General features: G+C 43.0%; 2 protein-coding genes across 8 annotated transcripts in view; one reads left to right on the top strand and one right to left on the bottom strand.

Moving 5' to 3' along the window:
• PIAS2 (protein inhibitor of activated STAT 2) overlaps positions 1-15,966 on the bottom strand; it is a 58,005-nt gene extending 42,039 nt beyond the window's left edge. For 6 of the 7 annotated variants that reach the window (XR_006101799.1, XM_042448203.1, XM_042448204.1 and 3 more), the window contains exon 1: positions 15,863-15,960. Coding sequence is in view for 1 of the 7 variants with exons in the window: in XM_042448207.1 (XP_042304141.1) it covers positions 15,863-15,886 (24 nt within the window). In the remaining 6 variants the exon portion in view is untranslated. Of the gene's footprint in view, positions 1-15,862 lie in introns of all 7 variants that reach the window. The other variant, XM_042448207.1, reaches the window with a different exon arrangement.
• Positions 15,967-18,180: 2,214 nt separating this feature from the next.
• KATNAL2 (katanin catalytic subunit A1 like 2) overlaps positions 18,181-27,391 on the top strand; it is a 42,490-nt gene continuing 33,279 nt past the window's right edge. The window contains 1 exon segment of the mRNA XM_042448801.1: positions 18,181-18,321. Within this exon segment, the coding sequence (XP_042304735.1) occupies positions 18,271-18,321 (51 nt within the window). The 5' untranslated portion in view covers positions 18,181-18,270.

Raw genomic sequence — 27,391 nt, 5'->3', positions numbered from 1 at the left:
GCGCGCACACATGCATGCTTAGATCAAGCACAGGCTCAAGTAAACTTGAAGATGTTGAGATTAAGTACAGTGAAAAAGAGAAAGAGAAATCAGAAATAACATGCGAGGAAAACACTGTGCACACATGCATTTAAGTGTTTTACAGTGGTACTGTATCAGTGTTTAACAGTAAAGGAAAACATGGGAATCGCTGTCAACTTTGTTAATTCCATTCAAATGAAAGGGAACTAAAATACTTCAAATGAAACAAGGAGTCATGAAGAAAAACATTTAATTTTTCTTTAGAGAAAAGAAGTTTATACAACCTAAGTTTGCCAAATCAACATCGCATGACTACTCAGTCACAGTTGTTATCAACCACCAGGGGCAGCTCAAGATCTCCTTTTGCCTGAGATAAGAAGTTGAAAGAAGTTTCCTGTGTTAGAATAACTTCACCAGCTATCGGTTCGTTTCTGGGCAGAATTCAAAGTGCTGATTATGACCAATAAATCTCAGGTCCAGATTATTCAGAGCTGTATCTCCTCATATGAACCAGCCAGAACACTAAGATTTTCGGAGGAAGTCTTTCTCTCTGTTCCACCACCATCACAGGGTCACTTGGTGAGGACATGAGAGAGCGCCTTCTCTCGGTGGCTGCTCCCTCCATCTGGAATGCACTTCCTTGGGAAGCTTGCCTTTTGTCAGCAAGCTAAGACGTTTTTATTTAAGATGGTGCTATACATATATAATGCCAGGATGGTTTTGGGGTGTGTGGTTTGGTTGTGCTTCTTAACTTTTGTATGTTGTTATGTGGTTTTGTACTGTTTTTAGATTATCTTAAGTGTTTTGAATTTTTATTGTAATGGTTTTTTTAATGCTTTTATCTGCAAGCCACCTTAGATATCTTCTGAGAGAAAGGCAGCACACAAATGAAATAAATAAATAAAGTGCCACCTTCCCATCACATGTCAGGCCCCAATACTCTCACTAGAGGAGGGTCAAGGAGGAAGAGGGGGAGGAAGCAACAATGTGTCTCACAAGCCTGGAGTTGGTTCTATAGTCAGCCAGCTATTTCAGGAAATGACTCTGCACAGAGCCAGCTTATAGCATGGCACAAGTGTGGGGATATAGTGGTCACAGCCTCCTCAGGCCACATTAACATTTAGAAGTCCTGTGGATGGTTTGTTGCTGAAGCATTCTTGAATCTTCACTTGATAAGTCCTGGATGAGTGCAACGTCGTATGAAAATCTTCAGCAGGATCACACGATTATGCCAGGAGTATGCCTTCTCCTCCCAGCTTTCCCCCCCTCACTCCATCCTCACCCCGTCTGAAAATCTCTTAACTGAAATAAGTTGGAAACATGAGCTTTCGTAGACTACAGTCTACTTCTTCCAATGCATTTAGTGAAGTGGAAAGCAAACATATTCAAAATGTCAATTCAGATTCAAAATCCTTTGTGTAGGGAAATGAAATAGGAAGTCTAGTTTTAACTATGGTCATTAGTGATTAAAGACATTGGGAACTAGCCTTTGTCTGTGGAAATAAAGTGGCAAGACCAGTTTGGCTTTAGCAATAGCAAGTACATTTTTATACTGCTTATCAGTGAACTAAGCACTCCCTAAGCAGTTTACAATGTGTATGCCAATTGCCTCCAACAAGCTGGGTACTCATTTTAGCGACCTACGGAAGGATGCAAAGCCTGAGTGGACCTTGGTTGGAGCCCTGGGATCAAACTCACAACGTTGTGGTCTGCAGTACATGAATTTAACCACTGCGCCACCAGGGCTCCCTTTGGAAACTAGCCTGTAGGTGGGGAGAATAGATGAGTGTAGGATGCCCCCCCCCAGGATGGGATCAGTGTTGAAATTCCTGGCTCACTATAGACATTTCAACACTAAGGAACATTGTTAAAACTGGATGTGCTACTTCATTTCCATACACAAAGGATTTTGAATCTGAATTGACATTCTCACGCACTAATGGCTTATATAGGTCTGTCCCTGATTTCCACTCCACTAAATGCATCTGAGGAAGTAGGCTGTAGTCTACAAAAGCTCATACTGCCAACTTCTTTCTTTCAGTTAGTCTCAAAGGGGTGACAAGATCTCTCTACAAGCTTATTTCCATGTATAACAATGATTTTTTTTTTGAATGTTTAATGTTTGGAATAGTCTGGTAAAAATGACTAAAAATCACAAGCATGTTAAACCTGCCCATACAGCATAATCCTATTCAGAAAAAAATTCTGGTTGCAGCCTATACACACTTATCTGGAGGTAAATCCACTGAATTCAATGAGGGTCACTTCAAATAGGTACTACTATTCAAATAGATTAATGTGGTGTTAGCTTCCTAAAACTGAATCTCAAGCCCCATATCAAGCAAGCTGAGTTCAAGGCTGTTTTTCTACACACACATACATCTTTGGCAAAATTCAAACATTATAAATATGGCACAAAACACTTGACATACTCTGCTGTTTCTATGGTTTTGATCATGAGAGGCAAAAACGGGCAAAGGAGATACTGAATTCTAGAAGTCCACTCCAACAGATATATTTGTGTGTGTGTGTGTGTGTGTGCATTCAAGTCGACTGTCAACTTAGGGCAACCCCATTAATTTCATAGGGTTTTCTTAGGCAAGGAATACTCAGAGGTGGTTTTGCCAGTTCCTTCCTCTGAAATATAGCCTACAGCACCTGGTATTTGTTAGCAGTCTGCAATCCAAGTACAAACCAAGGCTGACCCTGGTTAGCTTCCAAGACCAGATAGGATCTGCTACCTTCACAGTATGTAGATTTTCTATATATTACTTCAAGATCATTCACTGTGGGCAATCTATTACAGTATAACATAGTTTTTGTGACCTTACATTGTATATTACTCTGTTTTAGTAACTTGGAAGCATAAATGAAAACTTAATTTAAAATAAATCCAGTCATTTTCCTTTTCTAGACAATGTGTAACTCAAGCCTTCTTCCACTCTTGACACTCTTGATAATTCCAATCTGGTTTCCCTTCTTAACACATATCTTATTAACTCAAAACCAAGAACACCATGCATAAAGCAAGGAGTATGTTCAACAACAAAAAGGAAGACTTGAGTTGTCCTCATATCTTTAAGCAGTGAGCCCATCAAACCACTGTTCAAAAAGGGTTGCATCTCAGGTACTCTGCATGCAAACGATCTGACACCTGATTCTTGAGATTTCCAGCTAGTGCTAAGGCTACTGCCAATGGCTTGCTTTAGCAGGAAAGCACTGGCAGTTTTCTGTGTTCCCAGCACAAAAGTTCAATTCCTTGAGATGTTAGCAGTCAAGATTATCAAGACAGGCCCACTTCATCTTCATACAAAGACACAGCATGCTACCATTGCAGCAAACTGCTATGGGATACCAAGGACACTTTGAAAATCTTTTTTTTAAACAACATGCTTACTCAGAAAGTGACACACAGTTTGATCAGAAGGCTTGGCACACAGTAAGTTTACCTCTACTACAACTATTTCTTCTGTCATGAACAAAAGAAACATTTTGACATATTATATTCTAAATAAAATACTGTAATTCCATATTACTGTATATTCTAAATAACTACCTGACCATAGCTGCATTAGCACAGCAGAGTATTACCACATATACAGTACTTGACTACAGGCCAACCTCATGTATAATTCATGGGCAAGTTTTGGGGCCAAAATTGTGGATTTTGACATGACTCGTGGATAGGTCGAGTGTAAAACATGGACGCTCCTTCAGTGTGTGTATGCAAGGGGTGAGAGGGAGGCAGCAATCAATAAAAGACTTAATGTTTCAGTCTTCACTCCTGAGACAGTGAAGTGTGTGTGGGAGAGGGACTGTTAAACAAACAGCAATCAATCAATCAATCACCAAGGACTCTTATCTGCTTGGCTCAGGACAGAAAGAAACTGCATGGGGAAATCTGAAAGAGCTGCTATCACATTACCATACTGACCCATAAATAAGTCGACCTGGGATTTGGGGATCAAGTTTGGGGCATAAATCTTTCGATTAATAGGTGGGTATATATGATGTATAGATCTTCCTTTTGTGTTGATATAGTGGGCCCTCCCCTTACGCAGGGGGTTACATTGCTTTCCCTACATACACCCTGCTAAATAAACCTGCTTTGTAAAACCAGTGAAGTATTTGCTTCTGGACCAGATTCTAAATCAGATAAAGAGGCATTTCTGGCAAAGAGGATATCAATTAAATGTTTTAGAAAATCAAGGCCTCAGCTAAATTTAGATCCTGCTTTTCTGGGAGGAGAGGGTGAGAGGAGACACAAGGGAGCATTGCCAGCACTTTGTATACAACCATCGTTTTTCTTGGCACACAAGGTGAGCAAAAATAATTAATGAATTCTAAATGAAAACAAATACAATTAAAATGCAAGAGATTTCAAAAACACACCAAGAGACAAAAGCAGTCAGAAAACCCTTTTTCAGCAATAGCCTCGCTTAGCAGTCAAAAGGCTGTCTGGGGAAAAAAGTTATTGCTGTCAGCTTCCTAGTCTCCCTTGGAAGAGGATTTCAGAGCCCAAGAGCAGTCACCAAATACAGTTCTTAGTGCAGTAGAGAGAAGTACTTTTGCAAGGTTCTTAAAACTTAAAAAGACTCATAAGGGTGAACGTGGTCTTTCAGAGAGTCTGATTCCAAGTCATACAGGGCTTTATAAGGCATAAACAGTACTTTCCCTGTGCAGTTCTATGCCAAAATGCTGCCAACTTTACACTAAAACAAAGGCCCAGAAGGTATTGGCCCATAACTCTGGAATTTGATATTAGTTTATACACGTTTACACTTTTTTGAGGTATGGGTGTATAAAGGTAATGCGGATGGTGAGTGGAGAATCTAATAAATATCCATGTATCTGTGCAAGCTAAAAAGGTTCACAACACAGTCCAACCCCCTCCCAACCCAAAGAAAAATCCATTAAAGTATGCAGCAGCCTCCCCCTAATCTTGCACATTTCAGATGTTTGAACTATAGTCCCTATGATCTAGAATGGCCATATACTGTATATACTCATGTAGAAGTCTAGAAAATTAGGTCATAAAATGGACCCCAAACACCTGAGTCGACTTATCTATGGGTCAATGTAAGTAGTGTATCTTAACTCTTCGTTAAAAGAAGGAACCATCCCCTGGTGAAAGGCAGGAGTAAACTATGCGAAGCACTGACCCTCTCTCTCTACTCTCTCATCCATCCAGCCTTAAGAGTAAGCACAAACAGTTAGGTTTGCTGGACTTTTGTAAGTTCTTTGACATTGTTTTGCTTTGCTTCATCCTTTTGATCCTTTGCTATATGACCCCTAAAGTTTACCCTCAACCTATCCATGGGTCATAGCAAAATGTTTATTTTTGGCCCTGAAACTTGCCCTTGACTTATACATGAGGTCGACTTATAGTCAAGTATATACAGTAGGTTCTGCAGTTCAAAACATTTTAGGTTACCATGTTGAGGAACGCTGGTATTGTATTATGGTCCATCAACATTGACTATAAGCCAGGAGAACACTACAAATCAGTTTAATTCCTTAAAGAAAGAAAGTCCAAGTAAATGAAGCGGAGAAGTGACTAAACAAAATGCTAACTTTTCACACACACAAAAAAAAACCACAATGCAGAACACAAATCATTAATAATCAGAAAGAGCTCAAAGGGTGAAGTGGCAGATTCCCCCATCGCACACACTTCTGCTATACAGTCATCCCTTCTTATCAAGATTTTTTATCCTCAGATTCAAGCATCCATGGCTTGAAAATATTCAAAAACAATATAAACTCCAAAAAGCAAACCTTGATTTTGCCATTTTATATAAGATTTCGCTATGCCACTGCATTTATGGGACTTGAGCATCCACAAATTTTGGTATCCATGGGGGTCTTGGAACCAAACCATAGCAGATATCAAGCACCCAGTGAACTATATAAAAATAAATTGGCGGTGTCATATTTAAAACAGTCAAGAGAAGTAGCTGCTATATTTTGAATTTTCTTTATATTTTAAGATTTAAATATGAAGGGAAAAGAACCACTTGATAGCATTCTTACACACAACAAATGAAAAGGAATGGAATAAGCAAGCATAATCATAACCTGTAACTTTTACCTTCTCTCTGACATTTCTTAGATTAACCTACTGTTTTGATAACTGTGCTGCAAATCCTCCTGTTTTGTCTGGTTAACTTTTGCAAAGTTTAGAACCTGTCCAACTCCTCCTGATCTAAACTTTCCAAACACAAGAACACAGATCCAAATACTGTATAATTAATTCAGAATCAAATTATGTTTAAAAAAGAGGGTGTGGAAAAACAAATCAACAAAGCATCTTACTATTTCATTAACTCCACAGTTACAATCTAGGTGCATTATCTTCTCCCTCCAGCTTCAAATTTATAAGACACAGTTATTAACTCAAATGCATGAAGGCCCTATGAAAGCCTACAGATTTCATGTAGAAGTAATTTCACATCTGGGTGACACACATGTCGGCATACATTAATGGCCTAATCCTATGCATGTTTACTCAGAAGTAAGCATGAAAGGACAGGTGGAATCTATCACTTCCAAAGGTGTGCAGAAGATTCTGAGCTAAAATGTACATACACAAGTCATGGGGCGCAATCTCCAAGAAGAAAGAAATAACAACTTTGGGAAAGTAGAGTAAGCTGGGAAGTAGCATGAGAAACAAAAACAAGTATTTGACAAGATGAAAGGAGAGCAGAGATAACATATTAAGGAGAGAGAGAAAACGTATCTGATGGCTTTAAAGAGGCTATCCAACCTGGAAAGAAGCAAGGAGGAAGAAAGCTTGCTCTGACTTTTTGATTTACCAAATTTGCTAAGCAGCATTTGCTAAGAAAGGCGTGGGACAGACCGCCCAAAAAGGAAGGTCTCTCGGCGCTTTGTTTTGCTCCGCGGGGAATCCGCAGCCTCCAGACCATGGGACTTCCCCAGAGCAAAAAGAACCCGCAAAAAGCAGGTTCTTCTTGCGGTGCGATTATGACGCCGCAGTGCACCAATGGCGCACTCACGATGTCATAATGGTGCCATGATGGGAGGACATTAGATGTCTGGCACATAATGATGGCGGCGCCCATTTGTACAGGGCATTGCCATTTTGATGCCCTCGTCACGTGCGAGGGGTGAAGGGTGTCTAGAAGCGCCACCCCTTGCACGTAATGAGGGCGTCCTATCGCACCCACTCTGTCCCGCGCCTAACATTACTTTCCACTACATTTTAATCTCGCTGGCAGTTCAAAATCCATTGGTGTTATGAACCTATCTGATTTCAACCGATTTTTACATCCTTCTGAAAAAGGATCACTACTGTAATTCTCAAATCTAATTACTGGTTGACAAAGTGGAAGCTCAACAAAACAAAAAGAACAAGAGACCGACCATGTGAAAACCAAAGAGCTTTCCTACAAAACAAGATTTGCACGGGAAAGGATGAACAGATTGGGAATGGGGAAAGAGCTAACATTATCAAGGCAAGATGTTCAAAAGGACTGTGGAGGGGGAAGAAACTTCATTGTTGGGAAGACATATTTTTAGGGGACACCAGTATTGCTACAGGGAACGACAAATGGATAAAAAAATAGGAACGTTGGGTATTTACCGTGACACGTTCATTTCCTGCAGAGAAGGGTCCTGGCATCCTGTAATCTGGGTTTAGCTCCTCCTATTTGCTCCTGTAGGCAGGGACAATAAACAAAAGACCGGCCCCTATATAGGGAGGAGCTAGCCCCCCTGAGCCTCAGTCTTGTTCCTGCCTATGCTCCTAGCAGGATGTTCTCTTCGAGCCAGCGAAGTTTTTCCTTTCTGCGAAAGCGGTTTGAGAGTTTTCTTGGCCTTCCCTTCTTCTCCTCTCTCCTGCCTTTCCCCCCTTCCTTGGTGGTGGCTATGGCAGAGGACCCTGAGAGCATGGGTGAAGGGCCATCCTTAACCCAGGCTTCCCTAGCTCAGGGTCTGCCAGCTCAACAGAGGGAGCTGGCTTCAGAGGGAGACCCTTTGGGATGTGTTTGCTGTTGCTCTGCAGCTTCTTTACTACAGCCTTGGAAGCATGAAGAAGACTTAAAATGGCAAGGGCTCCCAGGATTGGAGAAAGGTCTTGGCTTTGCCAATGACTCTCCCTTTCCTCCAAAGCTGCCCCCTTTCATGGTGGGAGCACAGGAGATCTCTGCAAACAGCATTGCAGCACATGGGAGCCGTGGGAACAGATGGTGAGGGGTTTCCCCTCCATGTCTCTGTTTCTCCACATCACCTCTGCCCAGCCTGTTAAGGCCAGGGATCAGTGAGGAAACTGGCCAGAAGTCATGGAAACTTCCTTCCTCAGCATCTCTGCCCAGCCAGAGTTCAGAGGACAGGCCAGCCAAAAGCCATGGCAAAGGATTTCTCTGCATCACCTCTGCCCAGCCTGTTTAAGGCCAGGGATCTGTGAGGAAACTGGCCAGAAGTCATGGAAACTTCCCTCCTCAGCATCTCTGCCCAGCCAGAGTTCAGAGGACAGGCCAGCCAAAAGCCATGGCAAAGGATTTCTCTGCATCACCTCTGCACAGCCTGAAATGGCCAAGGTCAGAGAGGCAAGCCAGCCAGAAGTCACAGGAGAACGGTGAGTACCAGGGGCCCTCTCTCTCTAGCCACCAAAGAACCTTTGCCAGATCTAATGCCCTCGCTCAGGGCAGGCATTGCCATAAGGCCTCTGCCATGGCCATTGCAGGCACTATGCTTAGCATAAGGTTTGGGACTCTGCCAGGAGGGCAGATGGGGGCATTAACCCTTGGTCTCCCCCTTCCTTCCCATCTCTGGCCCCAATGGCACCCAGGACCCTAACAGGTGTGGGGGATCCTTTTGCAGACTGGGAAACACGTGGTGGTGTTGCCAGGGCTCCTGCACATTCCTTTTGAATTCTTATAATGAGATGGTGTGTAAGGAGGCAGAGGATTCCTCCTCTGTGTTGCACAGACACATGGCTGTAAAGGAAGCTAGAATTGGCCCAGCAGGAGCTGAAGCTTCCAACTCTAAAATGGTCTTTTTTGGCTGTCACAGAGCATCCCACAACAAAGCACGAAGTGGCTTCATGTCCTCCCCAGAGAGAGCATGGCCTCTGCCACCCACTTCTAAACAGAGGCTGGAGGGCCATCTATCGGGTATGCTTTGATTGAGAGTTCCTGCATGGCAGAATGGGGTTGGACTGGATGGCCCTTGGGATCTCTTCCAACCCAAGGATTCTTGGAGAGACCACATGGATACAAATCCTCCTGTGTTCCCTCCCCAAAAATTACAACAACAAAAAGGGGTAAACCATTTGTGGATATCATGGGTGGAGAGTTCCCTTCACCCCCAATTGTGTTTGGTTGCCCCAAACTATGGCACTCTTGAGAGAGCAGCTTGAGTGCTTGGCCTCTCCTTTCCATCAGAGATTATCCTTTCTCAGGACACAGACTTACCTCAGGTGAATGTGGAGCCATGTCCCACAGCAGTCCCTCTGCCCTTCCCAGCTACCTATGCAAGTGGGAGGGAGTTGAGGACCAAGCTAGCTTCTATCATGCAGCCAGGTTACTATAAAGCCTGCCTGAAATTAAAAGGGCTAAGCTGTAAACCCCAGCTTGAAGTTGGGGCTGTTTTAAACATAAAACAAAGTGCCCTGTGAGTATCAGGGCTACACTACAGGCCATATGCAGCTATCTACCCATGATTAGCAATGGTCTTCAGTCACTGCTAACCCAGGAGCAGTTTCCTCAGTGCCTGGAAGAAGCTACTGCCCAGACAGCCTCCCTTGATGGGGCAAAGCATGGAGGGGAGAGCCCCCACAGCAACAGGGCTGGGGGCTCAGATTTACAAGAGATACTGGTTAACCTTTCTGGTGTTCATTTTATTACTGTTAGCACATGAGGTTTGAGTTGTGCTGTTTCTGCTCACCCCCCTCTCCTTTTTCCAGGCCAGAGAAGATGCCTGGAAACTAATTCTTCAAGGGAGGGGCTAGCCATAAAGCCACTTGATGACCCTTCTTGCCTCCTCATGGGCCTCCATCACTGTCTCCATTAGGTCCAGAGCCTTTTTTGCCTTAGGTAGAACAGCCAAAGACATAGGATGAGCACATGGTTCTACCTCCTTTGTGCAAACTGTTGTCAGCCATAGCACTTCTCATTAAGAGCATAAGCTTTAACAATACAGATTCATTTAAATGCACAGGGTGACTCAAACAAGGAGAAGGCCTCTGGTCACTCAGCAGACCTCTAATGCTTACATGCATTGAGGATCTTTGGTAAAAACATCTCATGAGAGGTGATAGATATATTGGATCAAGGTGACCAACCAAGCTCCACTTTATTGTCATAAGGGTTATGTTCCTGTTATTAAACACAGGGAACCTCAGTCAGCTAGCCTCAAAAGATGTGGCTCCCCTTGCCTTCCCTTCTTTCATAAGAGAGATGTCTGTTAAAGGGAAGAAACTAAAAGATACAGTTTCTTCCATGAGATGGTTCTCACTAATACAGGGGGTTAAGAAAAACTCTTATCAAAAACAAACAGACAAACAGCCTCCTCTCCATGGGGGGAGAAACCCCCCCTTCCTCCATGAGTGTTTTAAAACAATATAATCAGGTTTTTCTGCTAAGGGGTTGCTTCAAATCCCATTCAGACATCCTGCAGAGCCCTGAGGACTCTGCCACAAAGGCCACAATTGCCTCTTACCTTGTCTAGATAGTTACATTTTAAATAAGAATGCCTGCAGATGGTCTTGCCATTCAACTGCTTCCTGACTTGGATAGGCCTATTGTAACAAGGTCTATCTTGCATATGATGAATTGGGCTCAAGGCCATGAAGGCTGCCAATCTCTTTCTTTTAGTGGTCTCAGGAAGCTACAAATTCCTTTGCATATTGTTGGGCATGCTTTGATTGTGATTTCCTGCATGGCAGGGGGTTGGACTTGATGGCCCTTGTGGTCTCATCGAACTCCATGATTCTATGGTTTTATGGTCATAAGGTTAGCTGCTGTGTGGGTGAGTGTCTTATCCCTGATTGGGTTTTCATGGCATGGTCTGGTCCAAACAACACCATTGTTTACTACCTTTGGGGCTGGAAAAACGGATTTCCTAGTGCCTATGCCTTGTTTTCTGCTAGCAAAAACGCTCAGATTTAATATACCATACAGCTCCATATAGAGACTTACACCAGCCACCTATATGCCCACAGCTTGTAAATATTTATGTGTGTATATATATATATATATATATGTATATATATATTCCAAAAAACAAACAAAAATACGACACAGCAAACTATGATTTTACTATTTATATAGGAGACTCCCTTTTACTATGTGATTATATTTTATGTGCCTTGAGCTTCCATGGATTTGGTATCCATGCAAAGTCCTAAATCCAACTCCAGTACATATTGAGGGCCCACTATACTATTTTAAATTTAGGTTTGTGTTCCTTTGACAGATCCCTTTTGTGGAGAAACTCTCTCCTCAAAATTAGATACCAGAGGGCTATCCTTGCCAAGCCCCCTGGTCCCATTTCATGACTCCTTAATCAGCAGTTCATTCAGCCGGGAGACCCCTCAGCCTTCATACAGGCTGATGATAGTCTGCTACATGGAGTTGGGGTGATTTTTGAAGCCTCTAGACTAGTTCATCCTCAGATGAAATCAGACTTAATTCTGACCACATGCCCTGTTAACACAGAGTGCATCTATGCTTCTGCATGGACTCACCAATGTCTGCGAGGTAAAGGTTAATCCAGTGTCTTCTGTGCCTAACCATGGGATTAGTCTTATTTTACACAGGTTCACAGATGTTCCAGTAAAGAGCTGCACATTGTTTTGAAATTTTAATTGGAAGTCAGACATTAACATTCCTCTTTCAGAATGGTAAGTCTTAATTACTACAAATGAAATCACCTTAATATCACCTTCATTGCTATAAACAGTTGACAAGGTGATCAGTGGTAGGCTGGAAGCTGCCATAGGTCCAGATTAGATCAGATTCTATTCTGATTGATCACATAATCCACTGCTTAGACAAGTTCTCATCAACTGCTTCAGGTTTTCAGTGGCTGACCTGCTACAGTCCATCCAAGATAAAAAAATAAAGTCAGGAGAAAAGCTAAAACATATTGTATGTTAAAACACATCAGTTAAAATACACATCAATTTAAAAGGATAATTAAGAGATACACATATTAAAACGATCCACATTTAAAATTTATCATTTAAAAATCACAATTTTTAAAATCATCTGGGTAAGCCTGTCGTAAGAGGCTGATCTTTCATGCTCTTTTAAATGTGGATAGTGTATTCAGTTGTAGAGTATCTTCTGGCAGGCCATTACACAGTTTGGGGGAGGCTGAAGAAGTCCTCTGGCAAACTGTTGCCAACCTAATCTTGGCTGACTGGAGGGATCTTGTTGCTGAGCAGCTTTGAGACTGAAAGGAAAAAATTAGCCACATGAGCTTTCGTAGACTTCAGTCTACTTCCTCAGATATGAAGGATATGAGCTCATGATGCCAATTTCTTACTTTCAATTAGTCTCTAACTTGCTACAAGATCTCTCTACATACTGATTCTACAGACTAGCATGGCTATATCTTTGAATTCTGGCTGACTGGAGTAAATGACAGATAGAGGAGCTTGGAGATGTCTCAGCCACAGGGTCGCCATGAGGCTAACAGGAGGGCAGTTAACAACAAGAAGAAGACTGAGGACTCTGTGGACATGGAAAAAGACAAATAAATGGATCCCTGGGAAGATCAAGCCTGCACTCTGCCTCAAAGCCAAGATGAGGAGACTGAGGTTGTTGTACTTTGGCCACATCATGAGAAGGAATGACTCGCTAGAAAAGACCATAGTGCAAAGAATAGCAATAGCAAGTACATTTCTATACTGCTTATCAGTGCACTTAAGCACTCCCTAAGTGGTTTACAACTGTGAGCTAATTGCCCCCAACAAGCTGGGTCCTCATTTTAGCCACCTCCTCGGAAGGATGCCAGGCTGAGTTGAGCTTGAGCCCCCTTGGCTGGGACTGAACTCACAACCTTATGGTTTGTGAGTGAGTGGCTGCAGTATAGGCATTCAACCACTGCACCACTAGAGTAGAAGGGTAGAAGAAAGTTAAAAGAGGGGAAGGCCATGTGCCAGAGGGCTAGTCACAATCAGGGAGGTCACAGGCTTGAATCTACAAGACCTAAGCAGAACAGTGGAGGACGGGGAGGTTTGGAGATGTCTTATACACAGGGTCTCCATGAGTTGAAGTCAACCTGAAGACAGCTAAGAAGAATGTCAATCATCCAGAGGAGGAAAATAGCAAAGGACGAGATGCGGGGCTTGGAGATATATCAGGGTCATGAGGCCAATAGTTAACACCAGCACCAACAAGATGGAGAAGAGTGCTGAGGATACCATGGAGAGCGAAAACATATGGGTCCTTGAGAAGATCAAGCCTGAACTCTCCCTGGAAGCCAATATGATTAAACTGAGGCAGTTGTACTTTGGCCACATCATGAGAAGGCAGGACTCATTTGAAAAGACAATAATGCCGGGAAAGGTAGAAAGCAGGAGAAAATGAGGAAGATCGCCCACCAGATGGAGAGATTCCTGAAATGACAGAACCAGAGCAGCAGGGAGAGGAGGCCTGGGAGGCATACAAGGGGCACTGTCAGTCAGGGTCCACATGAGGGCAGCTCACAAGAACAAAGCTACTAAGGGATACAGAAGCAATAGAAGAGATTTAGGCATAGAAGGCTCTAAGCGTCTCACTCTCTGCAAAGCTAAGAACTAGGTCTAGAGGGCAATTTAAAGAATTCAAAGATTCCTTACTGGGGGCAATGCCCTCATCCTCCCTCCTCTCCAGAACGGCTGTTGTTGTGAGTTATGCCAATACAAATCCCTTACATTTGGCATCCGGCATCCACTCGCGTTGGCAGATCTAGAATCAGAGAATCATAGAGTTGGAAGAGACCGCACGGGCCATCCAGTCCAACCCCATTCTGCCATGCAGGAAATCTCAATCAAAGCATCCCCTTCTGCCTATTTGACGGGCAGATACAATGACACTCCTGTCCATTTAAGATTATGTATCTGCAAAAACGGGGAAGTGGAGACTATCGAACATTATCTTTTATATTGTCCTCTTTATATATCTCCTAGACAAAGATTTAGAATCATAGAATCATAGAGTTGGAAGAGACCACAAGGGCCATCCAGTCCAACCCCATTCTGCCATGCAGGAAATCACAATCAAAGCATCCCCGACAGATGGCCATCCAGCCTCTGTTTGAAGACCTCTAAGGAAGGAGACTCCACTACATTTCGAGGGAGTTTGTTCCACTGTTGAACAGCCCTTACTGTCAGGAAGTTCTTCCTAATGTTGAGGTGGAATCTCTTTTCCTGTAGCTTACATCCATTGTTCCGGGTCCTGTTCTCTGGAGCAGCAGAAAACAAGCTTGCTCCCTCCTCAATATGACATCCCTTCAAATATTTAAACAGGGCTATCATATCACCTCTTAACCTTCTCTTCTCCAGCTAAACATCCCCAGCTCCCTGAGCCATTCCTCATAGGTTTCCAGACTTTTCACCATTTTAGTCGCCCTCCTTTGGACACGCTCCAATTTCTCAATGTCCTTTTTGAATTGTGGTGCCCAGAACTGGACACAATATTCCAGGTGGGGCCTGACCAAAGCAGAATACAGTGGCACTATTACTTCCCTTGATCTAGACACTATACTTTTATTGATGCAGCCTAAAATTGCATTGGCCTTTTTAGCTGCCGCATCACACTGTTCACTCATGTTCAACTTGTGGTCTTCTTGAACACCAGCACCATCTAAAGTGCATCCATACTGCAGAAATACTGTAACTCAGTTTGACACTGCTTTAACTGCCCTGGCTCAATGCTAGGGGATTCTGGGAGCTGTAGTTTTGTGAGGCCTTTGGCGTTCTCTGTCAGAGAGCCCTGAGGCCACAACAAACTAAAATTCTCTAGCACTGAGCCAGGGCAGTTAAAGCTGCCTCAAACTGGATTATTTCTGCAGTGTGTTTTGGACCCTCGGGCTGCATCCGCACGGCAGCAATAACCGGTCTGACTCCGCTCTTGGGCTCAGTGCTATGGAATTATGGCAATTGGAGCTTGTTGTGTGGCCCAGAGCAGAGCTAACACAGTTTGGCACCACTTTAACCGCCTTTGGCTTCAACGCTAAGGAATCCTGGGAACTGGAGTCTGTTGAGGCCCCAGAGTGGAGCTGAGGCCAAGGGCAGTTAAAGCGGTGCCAAAATGGGTTATTGCTGCCGTGTGGACGCAGCCCTAGATTTACCTGAGGCGTTTTGGGGGGGGACCCAGCTTTTCCAGCACTGCGAACCCTCCTTTCTGCGCTAAAAGTTGGAGGAACAAAAACAGCCGATGAAAACAACAACATAAATATTTATAAATAAATACAATAATAATAATAATAATAATATATTACAATAATATATACACACACACACTATATATATATATATATCTAATATTATATACATATAGTATAAACCTACATATATTATAACCTCCTAATAAGCAGAAGGCGGCCCCTCCAGGCAGAGAGAGAGAGGGAGGGAGGGAGGTGCCTCCTGTCCTCCTCCTTTAAAAGGCGGGCTGAGAATGGCGAAGGGGAGAGAAAGGGAGGCCAAATAAAGGCGCCTGGGAGGAAGAGAGGGACCTGGAGCCCCAAAGAGAAAGGAAGAGGAGGAGGGAAAAGAACAGCGGCGAGGAAGGAAGGAAGGACGGACCAAGGAAAGCGGAGGAGAGCCAGCGCCTGAGGAGAAGGGAGGGAGGGAGGGAGGGCGCACGCAAAGCGCTCAGCTCTTTCTCCTCACCCTCAGCTCCTCGAAGTCCGCCATTTTCTAACCGCTGCCGCCGCTTGGCGCTGCCGCCGCCGCCGCCTCCGCCGCCACCATCCTGCACGCTCCCTCCCTCCCAGCGCCCCCTCCCTCCAGTCGCGTGGCGTGAGGGGCGGGGCGTCGACGGGACCACGCCCACCACCCCTCCCTCCGTCGCTGTGCGGGGGGAGGGAAAATGGCGGACGGGGAGGGAGAGGCCTCCGGCGCAGTGGTCCCCTGTAAGGGATTTTTTTGGACTTCATCTCCCAGAAGCCTCAGCCACGTTGACCAGTGGGGTGGGATTGTGGGAGTTGAAGTCCAAAGTCCTTTAGAGAGCACGGTTTGGGGACCACTTGTTTTGTCCGAACAGTGGTCCCCAGACCGTGCCCAGCTGTAACAGATTATGGACTACAGCTCCCAGAAGTCTCAGCCATGCTGGCCAATAGGGCGGTATTCTGGGAGCTGAAGTCCAAAATCCCTTAAAAGAGCACATCCCTTCAAGAGCACATTATTTATTGGATTTGCCATCATCACCATCATCATCATCATTAACAATAATAACAAATTAATAATTATATAAATTAATAATGATAATAATAAGCAAATCCAATAATAATCAATATTAATACATTAATAAACTAATAAATAATTATTTTAATAATAATAAGAAAATACAATAATAATAATTAATAATAATAATAACTTAATAAATAATAATTATTTTATTAATAAGTAAATCAAATGGTAATAATAATAATAAATTAATAAACTAATAATTAAATTAATAATTATTTTATTATTATTAATAATAATAACAATAAGCCAATCCAATAAATAATGTGCTCTTTAAGGGATTTTGGACTTCATATAAATAAATAATAAATAGCAAATTCAATAATTAAATTAATAATAATAATAATTTAATTATTGGATTTGCTATTTATTATCTATTTATAGTTATTGGATTTGCTATATGGCCAACACAGATGTTTTAAGGAGCACAGTTTGGGGACCACTTGGTTTAAAGGGAGGGCTGTTTCTTGAGAGCAGTAGTCCCCAGACTGTGCCCTTTAAGAGATTATGGACTTCAGCTCCCAGAAGCCTCAGCCATGCTGGCCAATAGTATGGGATTCTGGGAGATGAAGTCCGAAATCCCTTAAAAGAACACAGTTTGGGGACTACTGCGTCATCTGACTGCTCCAAAACATATTTATATCACTCTCTGAGCCTGGGCAGTTAAAGCAGTCTAGAATAGGATTATTCTGCAGACCTAACATGACTCTATTCAGTGGTCTCTTTAAAGAATAGTGGACTTCAGCTCCCAGAGTCCCAGAGCCTTGGGCAACATGGCTGAGGCTTCTGGGGGAAGAAGTCCAAAATCTCTTAAAGGGGACAGAGAGCTCTTGTAGCATCTTTGAGACTAATGAAAAGAAAGAAATTGGGAGCATGAGCTTTCGTAGACTTCTATCTACTTCCTCAGATGTCTTTGTGGGGTGGGAAGTCAGACACAGACGGAGGTATGCCCACATCAAGGGCGCAGCTTGAGGACCATGTTCTGGCAGTTTTCAAACCTCTACAGAGCTGCGTTTTATTATGTGCAGCCCAACCCTATTTCTGTGGTGAAGGTGTATTTGTCAAAATGGCTGGTTGGCTTGCGATATCCTTCTAGAACTCCTGAGCAAGAGAAAGGCTTGGAGTAGGACTTTGGTAGCAGCAAACCCTCACTGAATCTACCTCCCAGTTATCTTTATCCTAGGTCTATTGTGCTGAAACGAAGGGAAGGGGAACCCTTCTAACGTTCGCATGGTCTCTTCCACCAGGACTTCTTTAGTAGCAACACCTACAATAATAACAGCAAATCCAATAAATATGTGATTTTTAAGGGATGTGCTCTTGAAGGGATTTTGGCTCAGAGAGCTCTTAGGCCTCCCTAAACTACAAACCCCAGAATGCCACAGGGGCAGTTAAACTGGAACAATAGCGCTATAACAGTATAGCGTGGTACTGTACTGATTAACTTTTGTTGAAATAGCAGAGCAATCTTGCAAAGCTGACTCAGCAAAAAAGACTGACTCCTAAGTATCCTTTCTGCTGAGTCAGCAAAACGTCGCTCTATAAGAGACACGAAGGCGGGCTGGGAACCACCCTCTTTCTACGTTGATTGGTTAATCTCACCGTTCCTCGCACTGATTGGCCAGCCTTTCAATCCTCCCGGTGCCGCCCACTGATTGTTCCTTTGCCCCACCCCCGTCCTCTGATTGGCCGAGCCTCGTACACTCGAAGCCGCTGATTGGCTGACTTTTTGCACACACCTTTAGCCGCCGCTTCGCGTAAGGAACCGCAAACCTTGAAAGAAGGCAGGGCGGCTTTCTCCTCGTTCTTCTTTTAGTAAGGCCCCCATAGCTATGGAGCTGACTTATAGCACGCTGAAAACGACGCATCAGGTCAAGGAGGCGGTGAGTGGGGAAAGACACAAACAACAACGACAACCGCCCAGAGGGCTAGTTGTGTTGCTTCGCCCCGTTACTATGGCAACCGACGCAGCAGCAGCAGCAGCAGCGTTCAGTGCGCCTGGCCAGCTAGGCTTGGTGTGCGCATGCGCAGAAGTAGTCTTGCCATGTCTTGATGCCTGAGGGAAATGAAAGAGTTGTTAGTAGTGCTGAGCTTTGGCATTAAGCGCTCTCTGGGGCTGCGTCTACACTGCAGAAATGACGCAGTTTGACACCGATTTTAAGTGCTGTGGCTCCAGCCTGTGGAGCCCTGGGATTTGTAGTTTTACAAGGCCTTCTGCCAAAGTGTGCTGCTGCCTCAGGAAACTACAGGTCCCAGGATTCTGTGTCGATGGAGGAGCCAGCGCAGCTAAAGCGCCGTCAAACCGCATTATTTCTGCAGCGTAGATGCCCCCAGAGAAGGCTAAAGACCTGGTAAAACTACAGATCCCAGGAGTCTGTGGCAGCGGAAGCCGTGCCAAACTCCAGCGCAGGAAGCTCTCTGCGCAGCCGTTGCTGGACGTTTTATTTAAAACGGTGCCTTTAAAGCTTCGGTGAAAAGGCTAATAAGGGGCCAGGATACATTTTGGCACAAGGTTTCAGTCCACTTCCTCAGGTGCATCGGGTGGTGCTAGGTTTCTTCCCAGCCCCCCTTTCCCTTCATGCACTCAGGAAGACTGCCTCCCGCAATGGATACCCAACATTTCACAGATGGAAGCAGGCGCCATGTGGCCAAAGGACGCTGGAATGTGGTCAGAAGGGCAACGTTATCAGTCAGGGAGAACAAACCAGCCAGGAAGGTCGCTTCTGCTTGGGCTTCATGGGAGATCCCAGGCCCTCCTTTGCCGAGTTACCTGAGTGCAGACGCCTTTTGCACTGAGAATCACCCCAAGGGCCCTGATCCAGTCCAACCCCTTTCTGCCATGCAGGAAATCTCAGCCAAAGCATCCCCAGCAGATGGCCATCCAGCCTCTGCTTAAAGACAGCCTCCAAGGAAGGAGGCTCCACTGCACTCCGAGGAAGGAGTGGGTTCCACTGTCGAAGAGTCCTTACTGTCAGGAAGTTCCTCCTAATGTTGAGGTGGAATCTCTTTTCCTGTCACTTGCATCCATTGCTTCGGGTCCTAGTCTCTGGAGCAGCAGAAAACAAGCTTGTTCCTCCTCAATATGACATCCCTTCAAGTATTTAAACAGGGCTATCATATCACCTCTTAACCTTCTCCTCTCCAGGCACTTGTAATCTTTTCCAGTTCTGTGATTCTGTACAAAGGAGGTCTGTCTAAACCTTTACTCCTCAGGCATCTTTCAATTTATTTAAAGGTTTTAATTATGCTATTTGGCAAGTGAGGGCCAGTCTGGTATAGAATCATCACATTGGAAGAGGCCCTTTATGCTTGTTTACTCAGAATAATAATAATAATCCTTATTTGTATACCGCTTTTCTGTGGACGATCAAAGCGTTTCCAATATCAGATTAACAATACATAACACATCATGACTCTGCTTCTCTCCCCTCAAGATGGTGGTCAGGGGGAGGCCTCTTCTTCTTGGCAGGCAGAGGCCTGTGGTTTAGAAATCCCTACTATCTTTAATTATTGGTTGTTTGTGGTCCAAAACACACTATAGAAATAATCCAGTTTGAGTCCGCTTTAACTGCCCTGGCTCAGTGCTAGGGAACCCTGGGAGCTGTAGTTTCTTGTGTCACTAGAGCTCTCTCATAGAGAAAGCTCAATGTCTCACAAAACTACAGTTCCCAGAATTCCCTAACATTGAGCCAGGGCAGTTAAAGCGGTCTCAAACTGGATTATTTCTGAAATGTGTTTTGGATTAGTCTCTGACTAATGCCCTACATACTGTATTTTCCAGCGTATAAGACAGCCCCCAACTTTTCCAGTTAAAATATAGAGTTTGGGATATACTCACCATATAGGACTACCCCTCTTCCAACGCACATCAAATAAAAATTAAAAAAACAACCCAGATTTGATTTCAATGTGGTAATTTTAATTCAAATGCTTATGACATGCAGATACTTAGCAGGAAACCTTGTTGTATACAAAGCCTGCTTGGACTGGTCAGCTCTCCCTGTCCGCGCAGCCCTCCCTGTCTCCAAGACTATCAGAGCGGTAGCTGCTTTCATATGATCGTGGCCTACAGAGAGGATGTGGCTGCGGACATTTTTGAGCTCCTTCCACCATTTGTGGCGACTGCAGATTCTCCATTCTGGCTCAGAAGTTTCAGCACCTGCCCTATAAGACGACCCCCGACTTTTGAGAAGATTTTCCTGGGTTAAAAGTAGTCTTGTACGCCAGAAAATACAGTAACTTAACCCAGTAACTGGTCACTGAGTTTTGGTGGACAGCCTTCTGTAAGCAGAGACTCTAAGCAGAGTCACAGATGAATAGTGTTATTTCCATTCTGTAATCATGGATTTAACAGCGATCTTGAGGTTTTTAGCATGTGGGATTTCTCAAACAGGCCAACCCAAATTCTGGTGCTTCTGCCCAACTTAAATGCATACTTGCCTTGATAGCGCCTTTGTCTTCACGATGCTGACTGTGTAGATATAGTCTAATCAGAGGTCTTTATTCTGAGATTGTGGACACTGGAATTACACGTAAGTGGATTCCATTCAACTACTTTTGTGACTTCTGTAGGCAGTGGGTTCTCCCAGCGCTTACCCATATATACTCAACTATAAATCAACCGCATGTGTAAATTGAGGGGCCAAAATAATGGATTTTAATATGACTCGTGGATAAGTCAAGGGTAAAATTTAATGGCATGAAACAAAGGGTGTAAAGGATAAAACATAGGAAAATTATGTCAAATAACTTATAAAATTCCAGGAGGCATAACTGCTTGTATTCATACTAAAGATGGAGGAGAATGCAGAGGAGGATCAGATTACGCTCTTGCCTTTCACCAGGAGATGGTTCCTTTTTAAATAAGAGTTGAAGTACAGTGTTTACATTTATTTATTTATTTATAGTATTTATATCCTGCTCTTGAGCCAAAAGACTATCAGAGAAGTTTACATTATTTTAACTTAGACATTTCCCTGCCCTCAGGCTTATAATCTAAAAAAAACAAGACACAAAAGGAGAAGGGAATGGAAGTGGATAAGTCGACTCGGGGTTTTTTGGGTCAATTTTTGACTAAAATTTCTAGACGTATATGAATATATACAGTATTTCAGCACATACACAGCAAAGGGGTTAAATGTGTATGCAACTGACAAGTGCCGGTTTGTTTTGATTTACTTAATGTTTGTGCCACAATAAAAATGCATTGCACATTCACAGTGGTGTCTCTTGTACATCAAGTGGTAACAAAAATGTCAATTAAATCTGTTTTGATTCCAGTTTCTCCACAAATTCTGGAGATGTCAAAAGAATGGGATGAATACAGTGGGCTCTCCACATTCACTGCGGTTAGAAACACAAGACTCCCATGAAAGTGGGAAAACTGCAAAAAGAAAAAACACACCATTTCTTTACCCGAGAGAACACTTCTCTAGGCATTTGTAGGTCCTCCAATGCAACTCTATGATCAACACCTGCCACAAGTTGACCATAAAACTGTGCTGGAGGACCTACAAGCACCTAGGAATCTCTAGGTCCTCCAGTGTGATTTCTGCAAATGTTGGCCATGGAGTCAAGCTGGAGTATCTTGAGATTCCTAGAGAGAATATATTAATTAAATCTCTGAATAATTAGAGCCGCAAAAGTCAAAGCCGCAACTGTGGAGGGACCACTGTACTTCTACAAGGCACTGTATATACACAGTGTGGTACATGAAATATCTCTGCTCACATTTACATGACACACATTGATCCCTGTCTACATTCAGCTGACATTTCATGAAGAGAGTAAGGCAACTGCCCCAAGCAGCAGATGCTTTGGTTGGGTAGCAGTCAAGAATGATAAAGTTGGAAGAAGCAGCAAGGGCCACTTAGTCCAGTTCTCTTCCATGCAGAAGTACACAATCACAGCACTCTTGAAAGATACTCGTCCCACTCCAAAGAAAGAGACCCCACCACTGTCCCAGGAAGTCCTATTCCACTGTTGAACAGTTCATATAATAAAGAAGTTCTTCCTAATGTTCAGGTGGAATCTCATTTCTGAGTGATTTCTACTCACTCACTGTTAAGTAGCAGAAAACAAGTTTCCTCCATCTTCTACATGATTTCAGACATTTAAAGATGGGTATCGGGTCATCTCTTGGTCCTCTCTTCACCAAGCTAAATGTACCAAGCTCCCAAAGTTGTACCTCATAAGGCTTGACTTCCAGACCTTTCATCATCTTGATTGCCCTTCTCTGAACATGTTGGAGCTTTTCAATATCCTTCTCAAATTGTGGCGTGCAGAACTAGACATACTATTCCAGATGAGGTCTGAGTAAGGCAGAACCATTACTTCTCTTGATCTAGACACTGTGCTCCTCTTGATGCCACCTAGAATTGAATTGTTGCTGTTTTTTGGTCACTGCATCACACTATTAACCTAGTGACAGTCTTCTAGCTGTTTCTTTCTGTGCTTGAATTTTCTGTCTGTTCCCTCTCCTGGAAGACAACAATGTGTATGTCACGTAATCTGTCCTTATACTCAGCTCACCTGCTGCCTTAGGTGTGATGAAGGACATTAACCTCTTACTAATGATACAGTAAGATTGAGTTCCCAGTCCAATCAGTTTAGGGGTGTGGATTTAACAGGGAGCACCGTCATATATTTGTCTCAGGCAGTAAAATGTCATGTATAGGTTGGCCCTGTCCATGATAACTAGGCGACACACAAAATAGTGCTGTCAGTTCTCCAGGTCTTTATATGAGTATACACAATCATCCATATAAACCAGTCTATTTATTTTAACCATTACAGTATTTGTAACATGATGGGAGGAAAAAGCAAAAGAGAATGCAAATTAATATGTATTTGGGATATAAACCGTCACAACCATGGGCCTTTAATTTTTGTTGTTGTTTACAAAGAGGTGTTGCCTATTTGAATAAAAAGTTGGTAGACATACTGATAGAAAATAGTAGCACAATTGGCCCTCCATATTATTATTATTTTTATCATTATTATTTTCTTATATCCTGTCTTTCTCCCAATATAGAGACTCAAGGAGGCAAACAGCAGAGTTAAAAATATACAATTTAAAAACAGTACAAGATTAAAATGTATAAATATAATATTTATGAAACAAACCATTTTAAAGTTAAAACAGTTATGAATTAAAATGTTACAAATACAAACCTTAAAATAAAAATATGGAACACTTCACAAATTAGCATGTCATATCCATATCTACGGATTCAACCATCCACAGCTTGAAAATATTCACAAATGATATAAATTCCAAAAAGCAAACCTTGATTCTTGCCATTTTATATTAGGGACACCATTTTACTATGCTACTCTATATAATGAAACTTGAGCATCCACGGATTTTGATATCCACAGGGTAAAAACCCAGCAGATAAAGGTTTGCTGTGTTGTGCTGTACAACTGAGACACATGCATTCAGTCCTCTTTCATTTGGAGTAGTAATGAGATATTTAATAGGACCCATGTGCCCTTTTGAAGATGGGAGGGTGCACCAAATTGACCAAAGATGGTGATAAATGCAGAACAAAACTGATCTGATAATCCTTGCTTCATATCTATTAAAATAATCAGAGCAACATCAGCACCTTTCAAGAGCGGGAGAGAGAACCTTGAGGAATTATCTGATTGTAATATTAAACTTTGATTGCACACTAATTCATCTTTCGGCAGCTGCAACAAAAACAATGTGTGGCATTTTAAGAAATGAATAATGTGCTCTGTATGCATTGAAGCTAATTAGGGAAGTACTTCTAGCATTTAAAACTAGCTCCTGTTTAAGTGCCTTAAGCTTTTATTAATTGTATGGACCAAAAACCCCTTATAGTAATTGAAAATTTAATTACACCCATTTTTTTTCTTCTAGGAATGGGAGCTTATTAAACTTTAAACACTTAACCATCTATTGAAATACCAATGGCTGTAAAGCGAGTGGCATTCTACATACCAATTAAAGAAGCAAATGTAAATCACTATAAACCTAAACTGAATTTTAAGTAATGTTTTGCTTTTTAAAGTGCTTCTGTTCTTTCAGACATATACATAAGATCTACCACTTCTGTAGGAAATACTTGCAATGTCTTTGACAGGTTTGTAGGCCTGCATTAACTCTGGTCTTTTTTTTTTAATTAGTCTTTTTAAAAAATATCTAAATATATACTATGCTCAGAATAAAGAACCTATGCAAGTCAGCATGGCTTTTGCTGATCTGCATGATTTATTCTGAGTGAATCTGTCTCGACAATGTAGGGATGCTTTGCAGAAAAGAAGGGCCAATAGAGATGCAGATTTGGAAATAAAAAGATGAGAATCAGACAAAAGGGACCAAGTGAAACAGAATTAAATCCAAACTTGAGGCACTTGCTGCTAGGCTGTCCAAACCAAAATTTCCTCCTCTCCGGACAGTCCTCCAAGTTTCTCTCTCTCTCTCTCTCTCACACACACACACACACACACACACACACGATACACAGAGGTCAAAGGATCCTGCTGTGTGTGTTGATGTGGGTAGCATCTGGAAAGCCCAGAGCAATAATTCATTCAAAGTTGGACTGGGTAGCCTTCTTAGAGGGTATGTAATTTATTAGGTATTTCACACTCAATTGCAGGGGGTTGAACTAAATGAAGACTTGGACTTGGACGGGCAGATATGAAGGAGCTAGAGAAGATCCTGGACTGTAAAGATAAATCATGAAATACCAAAGTTAGGGTTGTCCATGCCATCGTATTTCCTATTTCTATGTATGGTTGTGAAAGCGGAGCAGGGAAGAAATTGGATAGGAAAGCAATCAACTCAAATCATTTGCGATGTGGTGCTGGAGAAGAGTTCTGAGAATACAGTGGACTGCTAAAAAGTCCCATGGATGGATCCTAGAGCAGATCAAGCCTGAACTCTCCCTGGAAGCAAAGATGACTAAACCGAGGCCAGCTTTTATCCCCTTGCAAAGGGTGGTCCTCTGGTTTATTAGCTAGAAACTGGTTGAGTACCTGGGGGCTGGTTCTGCAGGGGGTACAGGTGACTGGACTGGAGCAGGCAGCAGTCCATCAGGAGAAATGCAGAGCAGCAGGCAGCAAGCAGACCACCACCCCAAGGCTGACTTTAAATTAGTACAATGCTAGACATTTGGAGATGGAAGGAAAAAATAATTAGGATTTTTTTATTTGGAAGCAGTGCACTTAATCCTTCCCATAGCTACATCCCTGAATGTATTAAGCTGGCCAGTTCCATCTGGCCTAGCCTAGAGTAAGAAGGGCCCTCCCTCCAGTCTATCTACCATGGTCCAGTCTTCGGCGGAGAGAAGAAATGCTACTTATTCCCTTTCCCCACTGCCATTCCCTTCTCCTTGTGTGTCATGTCTTTTTAGATTGTAAGCCTGAGGGCAGGAAAATGTCTAACTATCTGTAAGCTGCTCTGAGAGCCTTTCTGGCTGAAGAGTGGGGTATAAATACAGTAAATAAATAAGTAATAAATACAGTGCACCCGTGTTATACGCGGGTACGCTATATGCAATTTTGAGCTTGTGTGCAAAGCCGCGTGGGGGGCAAGGTTCGGCGCATCCCATTTGAATGAATGGGGCATGTGCCCATGGCACACATGTGCAGCCGCGCCGCTGCATGCACGAGCCCCATTCACTTGAATGGGGCTCAAGCATATGCGCTATTTGGCTTATGCGGGGAGGGGGGGTCCAGAACAGATCCCCACGTAAGCCAAGGGTGCACTGTAAGTATGAATTACAGTTGCAGAGAATATGCCATCCAGATTTTAAAAATGCCACGTCTATCACTTTTCTCTCTCATGTACACCTTTTCAAGTCAGCATTCTCACCCTGAGATTCTTCCCTTTCACTCGGAGGACTGGGGAAGAGACTCTAAAGTCCAAAACACACTGCAGAAATAATCCAGTTTGAGACTGCTTTAACTGCCCTGGCTCAGTGCTAGGAAATTCTGGGATTTGTAATTTTTTGAGACATTTAACCTTCTCTGTCAGAGAGCTCTGGTGCCACAATAAACTACAGTTCTCAGGTGTCCCTAGCATTGAGCCAAGGCAGTTAAAACGGTCTCAAACTGGATTATTTCTGCAATGTGTTTTGGACCTAAGAACTGGGACCCCTACAGAGAAACACTCCCCCCCCCAAAAAAAAACCTATGCCCAAAAGAAAAATAGCTTTCTCCAATGAGCCACTAGATGGCTCTCCAATTTTATAGAAAAAGATTCAGGGACATGTGTTTTCCCCTGTCACATAAAGGATGACACATGCTTCATGAAGATGCTTGTCACTGTCATCCTACATACAATGTAGGCATGGTTACTCAGAAAGCTCCATTGAGTTTGCTTGGACTTACTCCCAGGTAAGTGTTTAGGACTGCAACCTGCCTGGCCTGACCATTATGTAAACACAGTAATTTAAGTGGGAGCTGCATGTGCATAAGCACTGAATGACGTCAATGTATATAATATTATTTAACCGGTACCATCTGTGTGTGTGGATTTTTATCATAGTTTGTATCCTTTTTGGAGCTGGGTATAAAATTACATAGAAGCAGAGTGACTAGACATCTTCCTTTTCCAGGACATAGAATCATAGAATCGTAGAGTTGGAAGAGCCAGCAAGGGCTATCCAGTCCAATCCCCTGCCATGCAGGAAATCTAAATCAAAGCATGCCCGACAGATGTCCATCCAGCCTCTGTTTGAAGACCTCTAAGGAAGAAGACTCCACCATGCCCTACATTTCAAACTTCTGTCCTGATTGAAAGGAAACGATCAGGTGTTCTGTTGGTATCTTGTACAGTTCCAATTTCTCTAGGAGTAGAAGTATGTAGACTTCTGTGTTTTGCAAAAACTCTAGACTGTCCCCAGTTACACACAAAGGAAATGTGAGTACAAATGCACATGTAGGCTACTGATCAGCAAATGCGGTACAACTCCATCT

The sequence above is a fragment of the Sceloporus undulatus genome, chromosome 2 (genome assembly GCF_019175285.1).
Source record: "Sceloporus undulatus isolate JIND9_A2432 ecotype Alabama chromosome 2, SceUnd_v1.1, whole genome shotgun sequence".
Classification (NCBI taxonomy): Eukaryota; Metazoa; Chordata; class Lepidosauria; order Squamata; family Phrynosomatidae; genus Sceloporus; species Sceloporus undulatus.
Note: the sequence above shows the minus strand (reverse complement) of the source record. Positions and strands in the feature narration are given on the sequence as shown.